Source organism: Hippoglossus stenolepis, chromosome 11 (assembly GCF_022539355.2).
Source record: "Hippoglossus stenolepis isolate QCI-W04-F060 chromosome 11, HSTE1.2, whole genome shotgun sequence".
Classification (NCBI taxonomy): Eukaryota; Metazoa; Chordata; class Actinopteri; order Pleuronectiformes; family Pleuronectidae; genus Hippoglossus; species Hippoglossus stenolepis.
Window position 1 is genome coordinate 17,922,425 of NC_061493.1, and position 21,698 is coordinate 17,944,122.

Below are 21,698 nucleotides of genomic sequence, written 5' to 3' on the forward strand. Positions count from 1 at the left end.
GGTAATAATAATAAAGAGTTTTGAGCTCACACTTGTGTCACCATTAATGTTGATGGTGTGTACATGTGGTGAAATACAGTTAGTTGACCTTAGGGCCCCCGAACATGAACCCTGAAGTTACCTCGAAACAATTCATCTCATCCTAACTGAACTGCAACTGTGGCCCTTCTTCACTTCTACCATTTTACCATATATCTACCAGAGCCCACCAGAGACACCCTGAGGGGCTGCACCCCGGGGGTAGAGGGCCAGGCCTAGGAGAGGCTCCTCAGACTCCTCAGGCTGAACCCTTCTCATGGTCTCATGGTCTAAATTTAAAACTGCCGCAGCCTTAAAAGGTCCTGACGGTGTCTTGTGCATTCTGCCGAGTGGCAGCATTATTTTTGTTCTGTGGACTGCCGTCCTGTCCACTGCCCCTCACCCTGCTGCTTTGCCTCGATCCCAACCTGCTTTGGCCACTTTTGGAATTAACACATCTATTTCTCTTATTCTCAACTGCTGCGGATTGGTGGGTTCTCATTTGTGGTGAGTGACATATATATATATATATTGTTATTTCTTTTATAAGGGTGTCTCTTAAACTTAAGGATTGTTACGATAATGTTATGTAATGTAGTCATATGTTAAAGCTCCTAACCACTAAGGCTTGAGGCCTAATTTCAACCTATGTATTTATCTATTTGTTTTTTCAATTATTCTTGTTATTTAAATCCATGAAGTGTTATTGTCCTTTATACTAACAGGTGATCATTGTAGCTTCTGTGCTCATGTAGTTTAGTTTGCATGTGTCCTTTGCAGTGAAACGTAGTCAATGAAGAAGAGCTAATCCTTTCAATTAATATTTCATTTGACTTTAAACAGCTAAATCTCATCTGTGTGCCCTTGAGGCAAACTGAGCACTTTACAGTTTCCAGCTCTTCTTGATTAGTAAAGGTGGCAAACGCCTCCTGCAGTATGTGTTGCTCAAGGGCACAACAATCAGAGAGCACAGTTTGAAATCTGCTGCCATAATCTACACATCCTGTGATTACATCATCTACCTTTGGTTACATGGTGACAGGCCTGTGCCCAGTAGAGGCTGTTCATGTTTTCAAGCTGTCTAACTTGAGCAATACCTACTAAGGTGAAACTATTAGTTTATTAAATCAGGCAGTAGTTTTGATCATGGTTTAAAAAAAATTCTTTAAATTCACAAATGCCAAATATTTACTTGTTCCTGGTTCTCAAATTACATCATGTGCCTGATTTCTGCGACAGGAAACGGAGAAACCTTTGGATTCAGACCATTTTTTGAATATGTCAACAGAGGTTTAAGATATTTTTACAGGCAGGTTTTGTTGTTTTTGATGTCCTGAAGAAAATAATCAATAATGTTATTAATTAAGCATATAATCATATGTTGCAGTATTAATACTGTCATCGGCCAAAGCCTGAAAATTAATTACGACATCCAGACTCATAGTATTGAACCTTTTTTCCCGTGGATCACAACCAATCCCATTTTGTTTACCAGTTGGTTTACCATTTAAATTCGTTTAAATTTTATTTTTATTATTTTTGAAGAAAGAACATGTAGATGTAGATGCTGAGAAATCTGTCTATTCCCTACCTACTGCTACTTCCTTTAACCCAGTAGAACTAGAGTTTAACCAGAGCTAACACTTCAACTGCTGCAAAAAATAAAACCATAACACCATCTAGCACATGTTTAACTACTGCTGGGTGCTTTCTTAAAACCTAACCACCACGTAGTGTCGTAGGCTAACTTCGCCCCTAACCCGACAATCAGAAATCAGTCTACCATAATAACAATGAGGTTGATTCACAGAGCTGGTAAAGGACAGTCTGACATTATAAGTTGGCACAGTGGCCCTCAGGATGTCAGGATCTTTACAAGTGACGCAGACGCAGATGCAGACGCAGATGCAGACGCAGTTGCAGACGCAGACGCAGACGCAGATGCAGACGCAGACGCAGACGCAGACGCAGACGCAGCAGCATCAACAGCAGCAGCAGCATCAGCAGAAGCAGCAGCTGCAGAAGCATCACTATGAGTGCAGCTGTTTCCTCAACACCAAGTCTTCTGTTAGCAAGCAGTCGTTCACCTCGTACAAGACCACCAGCCGTCGGTAAGAGCGTGGGAGTGACACAAGACGCTGATGGCTGATATTTGAAAACTGTTAAATAAGAATGAGGCTGGATGTGCCCTGCCGCTTCCATAACCCAGGGAGGGACGAATGCATTCAAGCGGACCTCTTTCAAATATTCAGCACTGTACTTTAAGGCTCTGGTGTACTCGTAGTCATCCACCCGTAGATGTCCACCTTTTATGATGTCGGGGTTTTATGTTTTTGTCAGACTACATCTCATTCTCCTGAATGCTGCAGCAGAGGAACCTTTTCTTAGTCTCATGGACCAAGTTCAAGTCTCTGATATTTTAGTTGTTTGTCCATTCCCAAGATTTCAAAAAATGCTATTCTTCAAGATCTCAGCCCCAACATTTGAACAGTTTACTCTCCAAACCGTTAATATTTACAAATTCATCTCCAGGTCTATTGTAATGCTGATAATCTATAGTGTAGTACATACATTACTTGTATAATACTGTACCTGTGTATTCTGAAGTTAATTAGTTCGTCTATACGCTATTTTGGAGCCTTTTAAAATTCAGTAACCAACACCAACTGAAACAGTCACTTAAGTTCAGTTTTTTACAGTTTTGATCATCAGTTAATTTCTAATAAGTTAGTTTTTATAACAAATACTTTATTCTGTCATTTGTGGGGTTAAATCTTAGATATGAAGTTACATTAATACATTAAGCAACTTTCACCTGCACTGTATATTTGAATGCCCATTGTAAACATCTTTACTATGTGACCCAACAGTGACTTGATTAACAGTTAATGTTTAGCATAATAATCAAATAAGAATAACATGGCACCCAGTAGAAGCCCAACAGTCTCCTTATGATTCAATTCACTACATTGGGATTTTTATTTGGATCATCACCAAACTGTACACATTCAAAAATATCCGATTTTTTTCATCAAGATCCAAGAATTATTCTCTGAGAAATCAATGAAAAATATTGATGAATACTCGATCTCGCAATGTTAAAGAAAGTGAAGAAAAAAAAGCCGCCCACTGATCCAGATCCACACTAAATTCAATTGGCTCTTCCTCGGGTCACACCCCCACCCATCTACAATTAGTTGAGCAGTTTTTTTATGTAATCCTGCTCCCATGCAAACAAACAGAAAGCAAACATCATAAATCATGTCCTTGGCGGAGGTAACGCCTGTTAGTTCAACAAGTGTTCCAAGTGTTCATTCAAACTAATCCTGATATAAGATATGAGCTGTAGATTACAACCCTCTCCAGCCTTATGTTTATGTCAAAGGCTTGTTATGGTGATAAATGCAGGAGATATCACTGTAAGTTGTCAAGAAAATGGAAATTGGTCCAAATCTGCCTCATTTACATACTGATATTGTATTTAATTTCAACTTTATTGTGAAATCCTGTGTTGGAATTGAACCAGGCTTGATTGAAATGTCTCCATAGTCTATCATACAGGCTGTCTGAGTGAAATGCTTTCTATCAAAACAAGTCTATAATCAATAGCTGTCGAGTGCAGCACCTCAGAAATGATCCATTGTGTCACTGAGGCCTGACAACATGTAAAGTGGTGAGAGAGTCTTTGTGTTTGAAGCTGCAGGGCTCAGTCCTCTTGTTGGAACCGTGGTCGTTTTCTAAAGGGGTCAAGGAAAGAATTTCAGCTGGAGCGAGCGGCTGCCGGATTTATTTATGGACGGTTGTGCTATTTCTGTAGGGAGGACATGAGACGCTGCCGTTAGGCCGACTGGAAAGACAGTGTATGTGACTCAAGATGTTGTAAACCATTGGCCTCCACGGACATTTAATAGTCATTGATCTTGGTTGGGTATGAATTTTTACGTAGAAAAAGTAGATTTTTTACCTGCACTCACTCTCCTTTATGCAGTTTGCTGCATGGAAGTTGGAGCCTTTATCGTTAAGATCTTCTGATTGACACCTACTGTGGCCTCTGAGCCAGTCAAGAACAAAATGCTTTTATCAGCACCAAAACTTTTTATACCTTTGACTTTCCGAGCCAGAGACTTTCCCCTCGACAAGCTCGATGAGTCAGAAGTGGAAATAACTTCTTGGCGCTGCAGAAATCTTTTGTGAGACTCTCTCCATCTGCCGCTCCCTGCTGTGCATTCATCCCCTTCCGCTGAATTGATCCCATGGCTTATCACAGCCGTGCTACGCTGCTACTCCTCCAGGCCCAACAACTTAGCGGGGCAGACGTGGCAGAGTTTACGATTGGATGCAGGGCTTTGGGGTGAACGTCCACCCTGCTTCATATCCAACACTTCCGGCTCCTTTGTTTATTTCTTTTTTAAACCGAGCAGATAACAGGGAGGCCCAAGAGCCGGATAGGTAAATGAGTCAGAGTGTAATATGGGTCAGGGTCCTCAAAGGTGGACAGAAATACACCTTCCTTTTCTGAGCACCACAGCATATTCTGAATGGGTGTTTATGTAACCGGAAACATTTATTTAAAGTTTTATAGATGCAGAGAGGCAGCGTGGTTCATGTTCATATTTTTACATCGCACTAAAGATTTCTTTCTTCCATCTTTTATGCGTTGTTCTCTGTATTTTTGTTCTATTGATGGATGGATGAAATATTCAAAACACCTTTCTGTACAATGCAGCAAAGTTTTCCAGCCTCCAAAATGTCAATTGCACATATAAAACAGTACATCTCAGTACCTTCAGCAGTGTTTTGACAAAAATGTACCTTCATGAGCCCCAGGATGACACAGACATACGTTTTTAACAAGTTTATTTAAAAGAAAAGGGTGATATTGTTGTTTTTAGCAAACGTGACTCAAACAGGAGTGAAGAGAGACTGTTTTCAGCTGCAGTTATTAGTATTTGTTGATTGTTGGATTGAATGAGTAAGTAAAATTAAACACACCATGAACTGTACTTGATTGTATGAATTTGCCACGCACAGTATCTGATTTTATTGTTGTCTGTGACCTCTAAGCCTTAAGACCTCTGTGAAGACAGAGAAGGTGCAGGAGGTGGCTAAACTGAGAGTGCAATCCCTGAGAGCCAAACGCACCTACCTGGCGATGGACACAGACAAAGAAGTTATCGGCTATGTCATACCTGTATTTCGAGCCAGGTGAGTGAAGCCAAACATGCACATGAGAGAGAAAAATCTGTTGTTTTATGTTTTGAAAGATATTTTTCCTTCCTCCCCCTTAGTCATGAAGTGGTTCGGGGTCTGATGGAGGCCCAGGAGGAGCATGTGGAGGAGGGGATCAACTATGTGGCCATGAGGAACCTGTTTGTCAGGGAGGCCCGCGAGGCTGTGGACGTGAAAGTGAAAGTGGAGAAGAAGACCAGAACTATGCATGTCAGGGAATCTGCCGAGCGTATTCAACTGAGCAAGACGGTACATCCTTCTTTTGTTTGATTGTTTTCCACTGTTAAGGTTAAATCATCTTTTCATAAAAACCCCAGTAATCCTGCACTTAATCTCAGAGTCTGGCTTCAATCTCGTGTCACGTAGATGGAAGAGTGGTCAGAGTTCCGTAAGAAAATGAACCCAGACAGCCTCACACACCTTCCAGAGTTTATTGTCAAGCCCCGTGGACAGACGGTCTGGGAGGGCAACACCGTCAAGCTGCACTGCACCGTGGCCGGGTGGCCCAAACCCAGGATCGCTTGGTAAGACATTTTTCCCAGCTCACTGGTCCCCACCTTCTATGAGTCACACCAGCAAAAAGATGCTGATGAGGGTAATCGGTCGTGAGTGAGTCACAGAGAAGTTTCTGTCCAAAGCTCTCGTCTTATTTTCCTCAGTCGCAACTTGAACACACACACCCTCCCTCTGCAATTACACACTCTGAGGGCAACGGTAAAAATAAACCCGCTGTCTTTCTGCTGTCTTCAAGGTACAAAAACAATGTGCTCATTGATGCCAAGGCCCATTCCGAGAAGTACACGGCAGAGAGCAATTACAACATGCACTCCCTGGAAATCAAGAAGTAGGTAATCCTTCAGCTCACACTGCGTAGCCTCCGTCAGTATCAATGACATGTGTCCACAATGCACGCTACAACAAACTGAGTGTTTTGAGTGGGAAATATTCAATGCAGAGGAGATGCCAGTGATTTGTTTCCTTTTCAGCTGTGATTTCCTCGACACTGCTCAGTATCAGGTTTCTGCGCTCAACGTGAAAGGAGAATCTTCCTTTGTGTCCACCATTGTTGTCAAAAGTAAGTCCCGAGGCCGTCTGGTCTGTTTCACTTCCTCTTCCTGCAGCTAAAGGTCACAGGTCAGAGTGGAGGGTGAAAATAGGCCCGTTGTAAACACAGCATGGTCCAGTTGTGTCTGGAAGAGTGTTTGTCAGAGGTCAAATGGCATCAGTGTTTGACAGCAGGAAAATCGTATGTTTTAATGTTGTCAAAAATAGATTTATATTTTTTCAACAGGTTACTGATTTAGATATTTTTCTTTGCAGGGTTCCAGGAAAAAGAGGAAGCAGGTCCACTCGAGGCTAAACCACGTGAGTCACTTTTGATTTAATTTCTTTGAGGCATAACAAGGACGCTTTGTGTTTGGCACATAATGAATTTCACATACGTTTCAAAAACAGAGCTAAATGGAAAGTGAATATTGGACTAAAATGTCCCTAGTGACCAGAAGCACATTTTCAAATGAATGGTAACATCTGCTGGATGTCTGAATACACAACTGTTTACCACATCAACCGGACATTTCATCCCATTTATATACAAATACTTTCATAGACACAGGATCAGGAGCTAGATCCATTGGCTAAATCCAAAATTGGGCCTCATTTTGAATAATTGGCTACAAACATGTTCAGTTGAAGCCAATTTTGACCTCATATGAGTCAGGGAGGAAAAATGCATGTAGACTGAAACTGCACTGGTTTGTGGCGGAAAACAACCACAGGATCGTGAATTCTAGTTTTTAACCTGCAGCAGAAGAACAGCAGTGACCCTGTGACTTCATTAGGTCACGTTTTTTTATAATATTCATTTATATTTTATATTATTCTTCCATCTGTGCAGATGGTTTCTGCGCTGAGCACGGTGTCACCTTCGAGACCACCATCATCGACAAATTTGAAGTGGCCTTTGGCAGCGAGGGTGAGACCCTGAGTCTGGGCTGCACTGTCATCATTTATCCCACTGTCAAGAAATACCAGCCTGAAGTTGTGTGGTACAGAAACTGTAAGTAGAGCGTGCAGTCTTTTAGTATGATTATTAATCCACCATGTGTCGCTAATCACACCTCTGTTGTTTGGACTTCTCCCGTCAGCCGTCCCCCTGAAGCCCTCCAAATGGGTCCACTCCCACTGGTCTGGTGACCGTGCCACTCTCACTCTTGTCCACCTCAACAAGGAAGATGAGGGCATGTACACCCTGCGCGTCAACACCAAATCTGGCTTTGACACATACTCTGCTTATGTGTTCGTCAGAGGTAAAGTACCACAATCACAAAAGAGAGGCACCTTAGAAATGTAGCTTTTTAGATTCGTGCATTGAAAGTTTACAGTGTGTAATACAGTTACGGATTACTCCACATACAGGACAGATTCGGTAGAGAGCCTTTCCGTTCTGCAGTGTCTCTGAGTGTCATGACGCTCTTTCTGAGGTGTTTGGTTTCCTCTGAGCGATGTCGCTTCTAAATCTGTCTGCATGTCAGGAGAGTCACCGCAGAGTGTGACGTGCCTGCACCAAAAATCTGCAGGATTATGCACAAGAGAGAATCTTCTGAATTTGTTTTGTGTTACCGAGAAATAAATGAATCTATCATACATAGTCACAGCGCTGCTTCGCACACTGTACTGTAAAGGCATAAGTAGGTCAGAAAATGGAGACTGAGTACGTAATGGAGCTCAGCCTGATATAGAAACTGCACTACTCACTCACTGTGTGTGTGTGTGTGTGTGTGTGTGTGTGTGTGTGTGTGTGTGTGTGTGTGTGTGTGTGTGTGTGTGTGTGTGTGTCTTGTTGCGCCAGATGCCGATGTGGAGGTGGAGGGGGTTCCCGTGGCCCCCCTGGATGTGCGCTGTCATGACGCCAACAAGGACTATGTGGTGGTGACCTGGAAGCAGCCAGCGGTGGAGGGCAGCAGCTCCATCCTCGGATACTACATCGACAGGTGCGTCAGCCAACTCTGTCGTGACTCTGTCCATCATCCATCATCATCCATACATCATCCATCCATCATCATCCGTCCATCATCATCCATCATCATACATCTGTTCGTCCTCCATCCATCATCATCCATTTGTCCATCATCCATCTGTCCATCATCCATCCATCATAATTACTTAGACATACAGGACTGTTTTTGGTGTTTCTGTGTACATGGCACTTGCCTCAAATTCCTCCCAGATTTCCATCGAACTGAATTCTTGACAGATGTGTCGTTACCTTCCAGCTGAATAACACCTACATACATTCCTACCTGCCTCCTGTCACTGTCAGTCAGTCATTCACTTACTGTGTGAGCAGATAATATGAATAATGAGCAGTTCATTGATTGGACATGTCAGTGACGTCCTAATGAGACAGATGTTTTCTTCAATCATCTAATAAGACTTACTTTTGCGTCACACATGTAATTTGTACATCACCTGTGTGTGTGTGTCTTGTGTTGACAGGTGTGAGGTGGGCACCCATCACTGGGCTCAGTGCAATGACACCCCGGTGAAGTACGCCCGCTTCCCCGTCACAGGGCTGGTGGAGGGCCGCTCCTATATCTTCAGGGTGACGGCCCTGAACATGGCAGGAGTCAGCCGTCCGTCCCGCGTCTCCGAGGCCGTGGTCGCCATGGATCACTCCGACAGAGGTCGCCTCAGAGGTTCGGGACTCACCACAGTGCTGCTGAAATGTTGCTGAAAAGGCTAGCAAATGCATTTCTAATCAATTTTTTTTAATTTTCCTCAACAGCTGGTCCCTTAGCTCCTTGGACTGGGATGATCAAGTTTACCGAGGAGGATCCCACTGGTACGACAACATCAAAATCTGTTATTTTAAAGGATACAAGGTGTAGAGCTGGGTATCGGACCTTAACTTCGGTGTACTGTCTGCAATGTTTCTGTGGTGACATGTCAACACTGTTACGCATCAAAATCGGACATTCTGACTATTTATTTTATATTTTCACCAGGCAAATGGCTTTTCATGTTGATAGATTGGTATTTGAGCGTCTTGTACTTAGTCTCCTGGTCCTCTCGTCTCTTCAGTGGGCTTCGTCCCTGGAGAACCCTCAGATGTTGTGGTTACTGAGGCGACCAAGAGCTATGTGGTGCTCGCCTGGAAGCCCCCAGTCCAGAGAGGCCATGAAGGAGTCATGTATTATATTGAGAAGGTGAGGAGAAAGCGAACTACGTTTGATTGTTTGCTTCCGAGCCCAGTGTTATTTTGATTATTGTTATAACGAGGAATTTTATTTATGCTACAGGGACAGTGATTATATTTCTGCTGCTCCGTAATCTGTTTATTTTTCTGTTTTTATCTGTTTAGAATATATTTTAAATGCCTATTGTCATCAGTCTGACACGTCGCTGGCTCTACCTCAGTGTATTGCAGGAACAGAAATCTGGCAGAGGGTGAACACCAGTATGCCAGTCAAGTCTCCCCGCTTTGCCCTGTTTGACCTGGCGGAGGGTAAATCCTACAGCTTCCGTGTGCGCTGCAGCAACTCGGCTGGCGTGGGCGAGGCCTCCGTCTCCACAGGAGAGATCACAGTCGGAGATAAACTGGGTGAGCCTGCAAGACTGTATAGGTGTCACAGTTTATCAGCACATTTCTGCATTGGGCTGGACAATATGACCTTAAGCCTATATCATAATGAACTTTCACTGTAGTAAGTCTAACACCCTGTCTGTCTTTCTTACTTATTCTTATGTCCCTTGTTCTCAACAGACCTGCCCAGCGCTCCGGGCAACCCAGTGGCCATCAGGAACACCGACACCTCAGTGGCGGTCTTATGGGGGGCCTCAAAAGTAGTCACACACCTGGTTGGGTACTATATTGAATGCAGCGTGGTCGGCTCTGATGTCTGGATGCCATGCAACAACAAACCTGTCAAGCAGACCAGGTTGGCCAGTTTACTGTTTCAAGACACGTTTTAAGTTTTTCTCTCACAATCCACACAAGGCCCAGAGTATTATTCATTGTAATTTGTAATATTAAAGGTATAAATCAAAAGTTTAAAAAATGTGAAGGTTGGCACTAGCCCCGTTCTTCTTCTGTTGATACGATCAAACTCTCTTCCCTATGTACAGGTTTGTGTGCCATGGCCTGACCACTGGAGAAAACTACGTGTTCAGGACGAAGGCAGTGAATGCTGCTGGCTACAGCCACAGCTCCCACGATTCTGATGCTGTGGTTGTGAAGGCTGCCATCGGTGAGTGTCCCCATCAGAACTCACTTCCATTTCTCACTTTGCCCATAGACATTTTCTCTCCTCTTATTTTTTTTAACATTTATTTCTCCCAGGAATAATTGCTGCACAGACTCATTCCTGTTTTTGTCATTAAGATTCAAATCCATACACACGACCTCTGAGCCATGAGATTCTCTAAACTCATCTACGTCCATTAACTTTCATCTATTCTTTCCTGTTAACTAATCAAACACATTGAATCATAATTCTCAGTTACTTCACATCCATTCTCTAGATATTATCTCCTCTTTTGCTGCCAATTCCCTCATATCATGAATGCCATGCACACAAGTGACATTTGTTTGTATGTGACTGCTCGAGGGTGTAATTGCATGTGCCTGCATGACATGCTCATTACTAACAGTGGATTTTGTCATTTTGCTGTTTCCCATTTAATAGTCGGTTAAATAACAATTGAGATCCTGTTTAAAAATGCTTTTTCTCTGTGTAGGTATTGATTTCTGTATAAAGTGGATTTTGCTCGGGTTCTGTTTTGCTGTTTGACAACTCTTCAGGGGTGCCTCTAGGTGCATGGCCACGCTGAAGGCTAAAACATTGTGATTCTTAAAGAGCATGAACCTAATGAGAGTCAGCCGGCTTCTGCCCTCGAGCGTAAGTACATTATACATTGAAATAACTCTGTGTGCAAAGCATGTTCAGCAGTTGCGTGAGTAATTTCTGTGATGTCTGAACACTAATGACCACTAAGATCTGTGCAATATTCGGCAAATACCAGGTCATCTGTATGGGATTATGTTTAGGACTGAATTTTTTATTCAAGGAAATGTAAATAAGTAAGGGCTGAATATCTGAAAAATGATCTTTGACTCACTTCTTTTTCACACTCTGTCTTTTACAATAACTCATACCAGTACTGACCACCTTATCTACTCTATCTATAGCCGTCACTGGGAGGCCCACTGGTGTGACCTTGCTGGAGGCCGTCAAGGACTTCATGGTGGTGGGCTGGACCGCGCCTGCTAACAATGGAGGGGCTGATATCAGGGGATACTTTGTGGACTACAGGACTGTGAAGGGAAACGTTGTGGGGAAATGGCATGAAATGAACCACCAAGCTTTGACTACAACCACCTACAAAGTAAGTCACAGAACTGAATGTAGGCGTTGTGTGATGCACAAATAAGTTTATCTACTAATTGTATTTGTAACAACTGAACTTCTAATAATTTCTCATGATCTGCACTTGCCTTCCTTTAGGCTGAGAACCTGAAGGAGAACGTCTTCTACCAGTTCCAGGTGCGCGCTATGAACATGGCAGGTGTGAGCAAGGCCTCTCTGGCCAGTGCATCTCTGGAGTGCAAGGAATGGACCATTACTGTGCCAGGTAAAGGAAGACATTAAGACAGACAGTCAATTTACAAAAGACAAGTCGGGATCAGTTGTTATCACGTGGATGTGTCTTTGCACACTTCACAGAGGAAAATGCATACAACTAATAAGGGAGAAGACAAGAGCTTGGTCCAAAGTACGATAAATGCACAGGAAAACGTTTTGCTGACAACAATTATTATCACATCCGAGTAAAATGCGGTACAACAATAACAGAAAACCTTTTGTCTTTTGTCAACTTAAAAAACAACTTACAATACATTCCATTGATACAATTAACTGTGTTAGCAACAAAGAAGCAGTGCAAGCTCCTCAAAACACTACAGAATTACATTTAAAATAGTTTGCTAATATACATTAGAAGTATGTCTTGGAGCATAAATACTCTTTGTTTGATTTGGATATATTTTTTTGTGTACTCAGAAAAAGAACTGTCAATATAAATATGCATGTCAAGTATATGTTCATCAAATTTAAAGGGGACATAGCATGCCCATTTTACCACAAGTTGATATGGTTCCTTGGGGTCTTAATGAAATGTCTGTAACATACTTTGGTCAAAATACCACAAGGATCATATAAAACAGCACCCTTTTTACCCTGTATAAAACAGCCCTCCACAGAGCGACCTGTTTTGACTGCCTGTTCCTTTAAATGCTAATGAGCCAGCTCCCCCCTCCCCCCTCTCCCCCCATGATTTTAAACGATATAAATTACATATTTTATATGATATAAATTATCAAATATGCATCCCATACTTTGTATTCCCCTTGTTGTCCTGGAGTTTTAATTTTCCCAATCACATAATTAAATGTCCCCCTCTGCCCATCCACTACAAGCACACAAGCAGACAGACAGAGAGAGAAAGAGAGGGGGGGGGCTATGAAGACCATCATTTACCCCCGAACCCCGACATTCAACGGGTACAACAACAAGCGGAGAAAGCAGAATCGCGGGCTGACCTTATATATACAGTCTATGGGGCTGACCAGCGGAGAAATGCTCGTCCCGTGTGAACAGCCAGGCGGCTGCGCGCTGGAGAACGGCGCTGCGCTGCCTCGCAGCGGCACTTCCGCGTGTACCCCGGCGTAACTACTGTAACCCGGCGTAACTACTGTAACCCGGCGTAACTACTGTAACCCGGCGTAACTACTGTAACCCGGCGGAACTACTGTAACCCGGCATACAGTAGAGCTGAACACTGCGGAAGTCTTCCACACAGCTGGCAGTGTGGAAGACCGCTGGAGGCAGCGCAGCGCCGTTCTCCAGCGCAGCCTCTTGCTGCCACACGGGACGAGCATTTCTCCGCTGGTCAGCCCCATAGACTGTATATATAAGGTCAGCCCGCGATTCTGCTTTCTCCGCTTGTTGTTGTACCCGATGAATGTCGGGGTTCGGGGTTACAGTAGCGCTGAACACTGCGGAAGTCCTCCACACTGCTGCTGTGTGGCGCTGACACAAATTCCAGCTCACGCACGGGAGAGCGGTCGCTCCCGAGCAGCTGCTGCAGCCTCCCAGTCCCAACGATCCACACAAATGCCACATGTGAGTGAATCGCGGGCTGACCAGCGGAGAAATGCTCGTCCGTGTGAACAGCCGGGCTGCGTGCTTGGGAACGGCGCTGCGCTGCTCGCAGCCTCCGTGTAAACCCGGAGTAACGAGTGTGGGGGACGGGACGGGGGGTGGGGGGTGGGCCAAGACCATGTAGGGAACTTCCAGTGTATTGTTACGACACAATACCCAAGAAGCGCAATCGAGTCGCTCAAGCATGACGTTTCTGACTTAGAGGAACTATAACAAAAGCGCAGTGTTTTTTCCCAGAGTTTTTGGGTTGGTAGACATGCCAGATACCCACATTAACCTGTAGAAGCACTAACAAAGTGGAATTTGCATGCTATGTCCCCTTTAAAGTATCTTGCAATTCTTCACAAGCCCGGTGAAGCACTTACTAAACGTCCTTGTTGCTCCTTCAAGGTGTTCCCGTTGGTCTCCACGTGCTGGAGGTCCGTGACACCTCTGTCGTGGTCCTGTGGGAGCCGCCTGCATTTGAGGGCCGCACTCCTGTCAACGGGTACTACTTGGATCTCAAGGAGACCTCTGCTGGAGGGAAGGGCTGGAAGGCTGCCCATGAGAAGGCCAACAAGAAGAAATACATGAAGGTGAGGAAGTGAATACAGTATGAATGATGGTTTCAATGTGTCAGTGTAGCATCTTCATGAGAAATATGTTTGTGAAATAATGAATCAGTGTTGTTTTCAACTGTCCAGATTACCGGGCTGAAAGCTGGTACATCCTACTTCTTCACTGTGCGCGCTCAAAATCTTGCTGGAGTTGGAAAGGCATCGGCTGTCCTGGGTCCGATCCCGGCCCAGACTCACCCTGGTGAGTGTTGTTGTTACATAACTCGCACACATTTAGTTTAGAGTTTTCCTGGAAAGTGTAGAAATATTTGGAGTTGTATTTTTTCCAGACTGGAAATCTGTAACCTATCAGTGATGCACACACACACACACACACACACACACACACACACACACACACACACACACACACACACACACACACACACACACACACACACACACACACACACACACACACACACACACACACAGTAACCATTTGCTCTGCTTTCAGGCACCAAAGACATTTATGTGGACGTCGATGATGATGGCATCATCTCTATGGTCTTTGAATGCTCTGAGATGAATGAAAGCTCCGAGTTTGTTTGGTCCAAGAATTACAAGACCATTACAGACTCCTCACGACTGACTGTTGTCAATGAACACGGCAGGTAAGCACCACATGTGAGAACCATTTGTCATGCAGCTCCCCGGGAAACAACTGAAAGACATTTATTTTCCTCACATCCTGCTTGTCGCCGCTCGTCTCCAGGTCCAGAGCCATCTTCAACAGCCCCTCCCTGGAAGATCTGGGAACCTTCTCCTGTGTGGTCACCAACACTGACGGCATCTCCTCCAGCTATACACTCACCGAGGAGGGTGAGTCAGCCGACGGTGTTGGAACCTCTGCTCCTTCGTCCCTGCAACTTGATTCACTTGATATTTCTATGGATGACATAAGTGCTAAAAGAGTGAGAGAGGCTCATGTCTGTTATATGGTTATAACATGTGTTGCACCCATAGGCTTATATATGTGTGTTTGTCTTGAAATGTTATCTCAAATAACTTCTTTGTCAGGGGTGTGGAAATATTTAAGTAATAGTTGGATGAATGATTGCAGAGGTCATAACATTGATCCCTTTGCTGCTGCCGTTGTTATTTGACAGGTCTCAAGCGTCTCCTGGACATCAGCCATGAACACAAGTTCCCTGGTGAATATCCACACAGCACAGATCTTACACTGCTTTATTATAAAATGCAGATATTGTTCTGAATATAGTTTGGAAACATGTCTTAACTATGTTTGTCAAGAACATTGTAGTTTCCAAGCAGTGGTCATAAAAGTACATTTGGTTCTACAAGAGTGTTGATAAATATGGTTCTTTCTAGTTATTCCCTTCAAGAAAGAAATGTCCATGGAGTTGCTTGAGAAGGGTTGCGTGCGATTCTGGACTCAGGTGGAGAAATGCAGCTCCGCCTGCCAAGTGGAATACGTCTTCAACGACGTCCTCGTTACTCAGGGAAAGGTCGGGATCCTACTCCAGGCTTATTTGTTCAGAATTTCCACTTCTAATATGGAGAATCTTTCAGACTTTATGTTACAATTGATAAAATGGTGTTTCTCTGTGACACACTCTCCTTTATTTCTTCCAGAAATACTCAATGAACTTTGACAAGTCCACCGGCATCATTGAGATGTTCATGGACTCTCTGGAGGTCACCGATGAGGGAACATTCACCTTTAACCTGGTGGATGGAAAGGCCAAGGGGGCAACCAGCCTGGTGCTCATTGGAGATGGTAAGAACTTAAATGATACTTTAATATCCATACTGATGCTGTTAATATTAATTGTATTAATTTATTGTATTGAATACAGAGCAGACACCGCAACCTGCAGATCATTTTTTAATCACACACACTGAACACCTCGCTCTGCTGGGTGTGTTGCATTCACTGCAGTTATGCTACATGTCCATTGAGGGGCAGCAGAAGACAACCTTTTCTTCGCCCTCATGTCTTCTTAAGTTTACTTTTCAGGAATGAAACATTTCAAGAATTTAGGATATGATATTTAACTGTCACATTTTCTTTGCCCCTGTCCAGAATTCAGGGAGCTTCAGAAGAAATCAGAATTTGAGAGGGCAGAATGGGTCAGGAAACAAGGTGAGAGATCTTTCTTCAGTGTTAAATAAATTCAACACAATTTACAAAAGTGTTTCTAAGGTTATTTTCCATTGACTCTCCACAGGTCCTCACTTTGTCGAGTACCTTGACTTTGCTGTCACTCCAGAATGTAATGTGCTGTTGAGATGCAAGGTAAGAAACGGAACTGCAAATATTTTTACTAATGTTTAAGTATGACCATCATACAGTAAATAGTCTCAGTTTAGCTGAGTCATTCCCACGTCCCTTCTTTCGCTCCACAGATCGGAAATGTCAGACCCGAGACCGAGATCACCTGGTACAAGGACAAAATTGAGATTGCGGACGATGATGAGGATGCCCAGAAGATCGAGAGACAGGAGGGCGAGTTGACCTTTAATATCGGAAAGGTCAGCCCATTATACGCAGGCCGCTATTTGTGAGGAGTCGTGGGCTTATGAGTACGGAGCAAGTAGTGATGCTGCTGGTGCAGCTATGCTTCCATCTTTGTGGTAGACTAGTTGCTACGCTGCTAACCTTCCCTCTCTGACACACAGAAAATCATAAATGATGAAACACTTTTAAAAATATTCACGCTCCTGAGCAGTGCTGGAGTCAGCACATCAGCATGTCATCCTTGGAAAACAGAATAGACGTATACTGGATCCAGCTAACGCTCTATTTTTGACGTTTTTACTTTTAATTCTTATTTCGACATTTTGATTCTTACTGCTTACAGGTCGTGTTTTCAAACATTTATGGCTATACAATGCCAATGCAACGTATGGTTTATCTGTGTGCTTCATTCATTCATTGTCAGTCATTCATTCTTTCATTTATTAATTTCTAACTGTATTCAATCCAACTCCTCTGGCCAACATAAAAGCTCTTGTCTTTTTGAGGTTTTGAATTCGAGTGCCAGAGAAGTTATATTGAAGTTTCAAGGCACCATTGCATTGAAACTGTATAAACATCACTCAGAAAGAGAGGGTTGGTGTCATTGCATGAGCTCTGGAGAGGCGCTCCTGTCCGTCATTCGCACCTCCATTAACCTGCTTATCTGTCTAATTCACAGTGGATAATTAAGCAAGAGAAACAGAAAGAAAGAGGAGGAAAAAAGCCGCCTGCAGATGAAGTTCCTCCACCACCAAGATCCAAAGTCTGAACATAATCTTTGTCGCCATAAATTCATGTCCATAATTTCTCCATGTGTCTTCCTCGTCTTACCTTTTCCATGTTTTCCTTTCACCGCCTGCAGCATCCTGGGCGACAGAAAAGCTGGCCTTTTCTGTCTAGATTGTCTCTGTCTGGCTGTTCTTCTGTCTGTTATCTGTCCTAAGAATTACACAGTATTATCCTCAGTTTGAGGGATAAAGGGAATGTATTGTTGTCTTGTGGACGCTAAAGTTGCTTTTACTTCAAACTCTAGATCTCCAAATCGGATGCCGGTATTTATGAGGTACATCTGAGGGATGACAGAGGCAAAGATAAGAGCCTCTTCAATCTGACAGACGCAGGTGAAGTCGAATTTTCAAACTGATGAAAAAGTGGAAATCAATGGTGTAAGTCTGGTAAAAGAAGTATCGGCGAATCTGACATTAATTACTGCTGCCGCCTTTGTTCCCCCAGGATATCAGACTGTAATGAATGAGCTGTTCAGGGTTATTGGTGAGTCATTTAGCTTCACACGTATCAAGCAGTAATGAATGACCACACACAATGAAGCGCCACACATATAATTAAAAACCCACAGAGAGAATGTGCCAATGTGCAACATTTTCCTCAGCATGAACTATTCACAGCCATGAATTGCTTCATTACTATTTTCCTTATCCTTTGGTTTTAAATGGGCTGTAAATAAATTCCTGATTTATGTTTTTTTCCCCTCTTAGCCAACTCCTCCTGTGAAATTAAAGTCCTCAGCACTGAACACGGTATCGTCCTCCACTCCACGGTTACATATCACCATGAGGAAATGCGTGTTGGTTGGCTCCAAAAGTATGTATTCCCCGACTGTATTCTACATCCTTTTCTGATCATTTTGTAAATATAATTGTCACTCTTGAACTATATGAAAACACATGTTTTACTAGAATACGGATGTTTGTGCAGGAAGCTTAGCTAGAATCACCGCTTTCGTTTCCAATTTGAATCGTGGTTTTCAGTGTACATGATGCTGCACAGTTTTAGTTAGTTTTAAAATATTCTTTACATGATCGCTATTCTCCTCATTTCCCCTTCAGAGATGCAAAGATCGCCGCCTCAGAGAGAGTTAAGTCCGGATTCACCGGAGAGCAGCTCTGGCTTAAGATCAATGAGCCCACTGAGAAGGACAAAGGCAAATACACTATGGACATCTTTGATGGCAAGGACGGAGTAAAGAGAGTCTTTGAGCTGACTGGCAAGGGTGAGTTAAACTTTTTTAATTGAAAAGAGGAAACACTGACTATTTTTCCCTTTCTGTAACAAAATTGATTTTTCTTCTGGTGCAGCTTGGGAAGAGGCATTTGAAGAATTCCAGAGGCTCAAGTAAGTAAACGACGCCTCGTGTTGCATAATTGTGTATTTCTGTCTGAAGAGGATGTTTACACAAATAAATATTAACGGCCATCACAAACTAAAAATAGTCTGTGTACTGTGTGGGCCCTTTGAGAAGCAATCAAAATACATTTCCTGGCATTGTATAGCATAGGAGAAAAAAATGATGATGTTTCTGACAATGTCCGACTCCTTCCTTCCGCAGGGCGGCAGCAATTGCAGAAAGAAGTAAGTGATTATTTATTCTTTGGTTTCTCCTGAGAGAAACCAAATGCTTTATGAAGTGGTGTAACATATTTCAGGATATAGAGGTTGCTTTGGTTTAATAGAATTTTTAGTTGTGGAGTTTTAAGACTTTAAGTTATTTTATTAAATCTTAATTCACCACAGATAGAAGAAAAGAAAGTTTTCAGATAATAAAAATCGCAACATCATTCATGCATAGAGAAGAGTAAATAAATACTGTGACATAAAGGCAGAGTCAAGTGATTGTTAGGTCGTGCACCTAATGAATGCTTCAGGTTGTTCTTTGCTGACTCTTGTATTCCTTGTGTAGACCGCGCTCGTGTTGTTGGAGGCTTACCAGATGTGGTTGCAATTCAAGAGGGCAAGGTAAATGAATTAGATACTCACTTTGTGTTAAGTGCTTTGTCTCAGCACCCACTTTGTTTTTCATCACATCCTTCCTGGAGCATCTCTGTCCTCAGAAATCTAAATGTGTACGAAACACAACAAAAACCCTGCATCCCTCTTCTTCTCCTCAGTCCCTGAACCTGACCGGCAACGTCTGGGGTGAGCCCTTACCCGAGGTGTGCTGGACAAAGAACGAAAGGGAGCTGGTATCTGATAGCCACATCAAGCTCACGTTGGAGCATGGGAAGTTTGCCAGCATCGCGATCGACTGCGTCACCACGGCTGACTCTGGCAAATACGCCCTCAAGGTCAAGAACAAGTACGGAAAGGAAGCTGGCGAGTTCACTGTCAGTGTCTACAACCCAGACGACGAGAATAAGGAGGAGAAGAAAGACTAAAGGGTGATGAAATAAAGAAGATTAAGATTTGACGACTGGGCTGTCTCCAAAGCATTTTACCCCGGCACATGCCGGTGCACCAAAGCAGTTTAAATAAATCATGAATCCAGCTGCTTCCCCCTGCGTCTTTCATGTGCTGGGTTAAAAAGCTTTGGGCATTGCTTATTAAGGGAGTAAACAGTGAATGTGAGGGATGATAATGGTTCGCTTGTAGTTGCTTGAGATGTCTTCTGTCCCTTCTGGCCATCATAAGCAGCTTACGTAATGTATGGGAAATGGTTGACCTGTCATTACTCTTTGTTTTAAAAACAGCAGCAGAGGCAAAGCATTGGTTTTTATAATATTACAGTATAACATTTGGGTGACCTGTGACCCCTCAAACCATGTCCCACTGAGGTTTATGTACTGTAAAAAAAAAAATAAAGGAAGAAACGGACGTTATGAACTTTAGCCTTTTGCTTTGTGTTGGAAAAATGTGTCATTGATGTCAACTTTTTCCACTGATCCCTCTGAGCCTTTGATGTGCTGTTGGCAAGCTACAACTGTCCGTCCTTACAGAATTTTGTTGGAGAGGTGGAGCAGGTAAACCCCGTTGACGTGTAGAGTAGCACGAGTGTGACCACACACACACACACAAACACACACGTCGGAAGTGGTTCATTCAGCCCTCACAAGTCTGCAAAGGAGCACAGACATTATTGTCATACTTGGTGAGATGTTTCTGTTTGAACTAGTCATGTGAGTGTCACAAGAAATGTGTTTGAAGTGGAGGGACTGTTTTGTTTCAGGTAAAACAGAAGGAAGCCGTGAACATTAAACTATCCTGCAGCGTTTGTTCTGGGGCTGTGTATCTAACCACCAAGGTAAACATGAAGTCTGTTTTCTCTTCCACACGCTCTGTGTTGTAATAAAGCTGGAGAGGTTTCCCTTTGGCATTATATAATCTCATGTCAAACGTCTTTGTTTAAATTGAGTAATTTGATTATTGCAAAACAAAAACAAAGAAATGGATTTGGAGGATTAATGGCCTATTAGAAAACAAATAGTGCCATTTGATCTCTGCATGGTTTTCCTGCTGGATGTCACCCAGAGTGGGATCCTGGTTTCATAAAGGGCCTTCAGGGTCAGATACAGTATGTAACAGCTTCACTGAGGATACCTTTCATTCATAAAGATAGTCCCTGTAATCCCATGTTTAATATATTCTCTATGATTTGCTGTGAAAGCAAACTCATACTTTTTTAAGATCCACTATAATATTTAAGGAAATTAATAATTGACCTTAAAGGTTCAGTGTGTAGAATTAAGGGAGACATCTAGTGGTGAAGTTGCATGTTGCAGCTGAATCCCCCTCACCTCACCCTCACCTTCCAAACATGAAAGATGCAGCGTTCCATTACAGCGCGGCCCTCGAGGATGACGTCGAGTTGACAGCGTTCCAGTTGCACAGGAACAACGTTTACGTTTGCCAGCGAGAAAACAGCTCATAATATTATGAGCATTAACATTACTCTGCATTTCACGCATTGTAACACCTTAAAACGGCCACAGACAGTAATTGGACAGTACGACACATTTAATGACAGAAGTGCTAATAGACAGACAGACAGACATATAGATGGATGATGGATGATGGATGGCTAGATGGATAGATGGATGGTTGGACAGACAGACAGACAGACAGATAGATAGATAGATAGATAGATAGATAGATAGATAGATAGATACACATATAAATGGATGGATGGATTGACAGACAGACGGACAGACAGACAGACAGACAGACAGACAGATATACATATAAATGGATGGATGGATGGACAGACAGACAGACAGACAGATAGATAGATAGATATACATATAAATGGATGGATGGATGGATGGATAGACAGACAGACAGACAGACAGACAGATAGATATACATATAAATGGATGGATGGACAGACAGACAGACAGACAGACAGACAGACAGACAGAC

The 21,698-nt window shown here is 43.1% G+C and overlaps 1 protein-coding gene across 3 annotated transcripts; it reads left to right on the forward strand.

The window, feature by feature from the left end:
- Positions 1-280: 280 nt before the first annotated feature.
- Positions 281-20,156, forward strand: myom1a (myomesin 1a (skelemin)). Of its 3 annotated transcripts, XM_047342000.1 has the most exons (38): positions 386-525; positions 1,829-2,129; positions 5,083-5,223; positions 5,307-5,496; positions 5,614-5,771; positions 5,999-6,091; positions 6,234-6,322; positions 6,568-6,612; positions 7,145-7,306; positions 7,395-7,556; positions 8,099-8,240; positions 8,746-8,945; positions 9,035-9,091; positions 9,331-9,455; positions 9,667-9,850; positions 10,013-10,187; positions 10,375-10,496; positions 11,438-11,634; positions 11,754-11,880; positions 13,860-14,044; positions 14,153-14,267; positions 14,523-14,679; positions 14,781-14,887; positions 15,175-15,219; positions 15,398-15,534; positions 15,662-15,806; positions 16,113-16,172; positions 16,258-16,325; positions 16,436-16,561; positions 17,227-17,310; positions 17,581-17,668; positions 17,781-17,819; positions 18,044-18,149; positions 18,395-18,558; positions 18,644-18,680; positions 18,895-18,917; positions 19,246-19,301; positions 19,454-20,156. In XM_047342000.1, the coding sequence occupies exons 2-38, from the start codon at positions 1,879-1,881 to the stop codon at positions 19,718-19,720; spliced, it is 4,629 nt and encodes a 1,542-aa protein (XP_047197956.1). In that variant the 5' UTR covers positions 386-525; positions 1,829-1,878; the 3' UTR covers positions 19,721-20,156. The 3 variants fall into 3 exon arrangements, with proteins under 3 accessions (XP_047197957.1, XP_047197956.1, XP_047197958.1); XM_047342001.1 differs by lacking the exon at positions 1,829-2,129 and having other exon boundaries at positions 281-525; XM_047342002.1 differs by lacking the exon at positions 17,227-17,310.
- Positions 20,157-21,698: the final 1,542 nt, after the last annotated feature.

Coding starts and splice junctions, on each gene's coding strand:
- myom1a (XM_047342000.1), top strand. CDS start 1,879: ATGTCAGGATCTTTACAAGTGACGCAGACGCAGATGCAGACGCAGATG. Junction 8,241..8,745: donor CTCGGATACTACATCGACAG/GTGCGTCAGCCA, acceptor TTGTGTTGACAG/GTGTGAGGTGGGCACCCATC. Junction 14,268..14,522: donor CCCGGCCCAGACTCACCCTG/GTGAGTGTTGTT, acceptor CTCTGCTTTCAG/GCACCAAAGACATTTATGTG.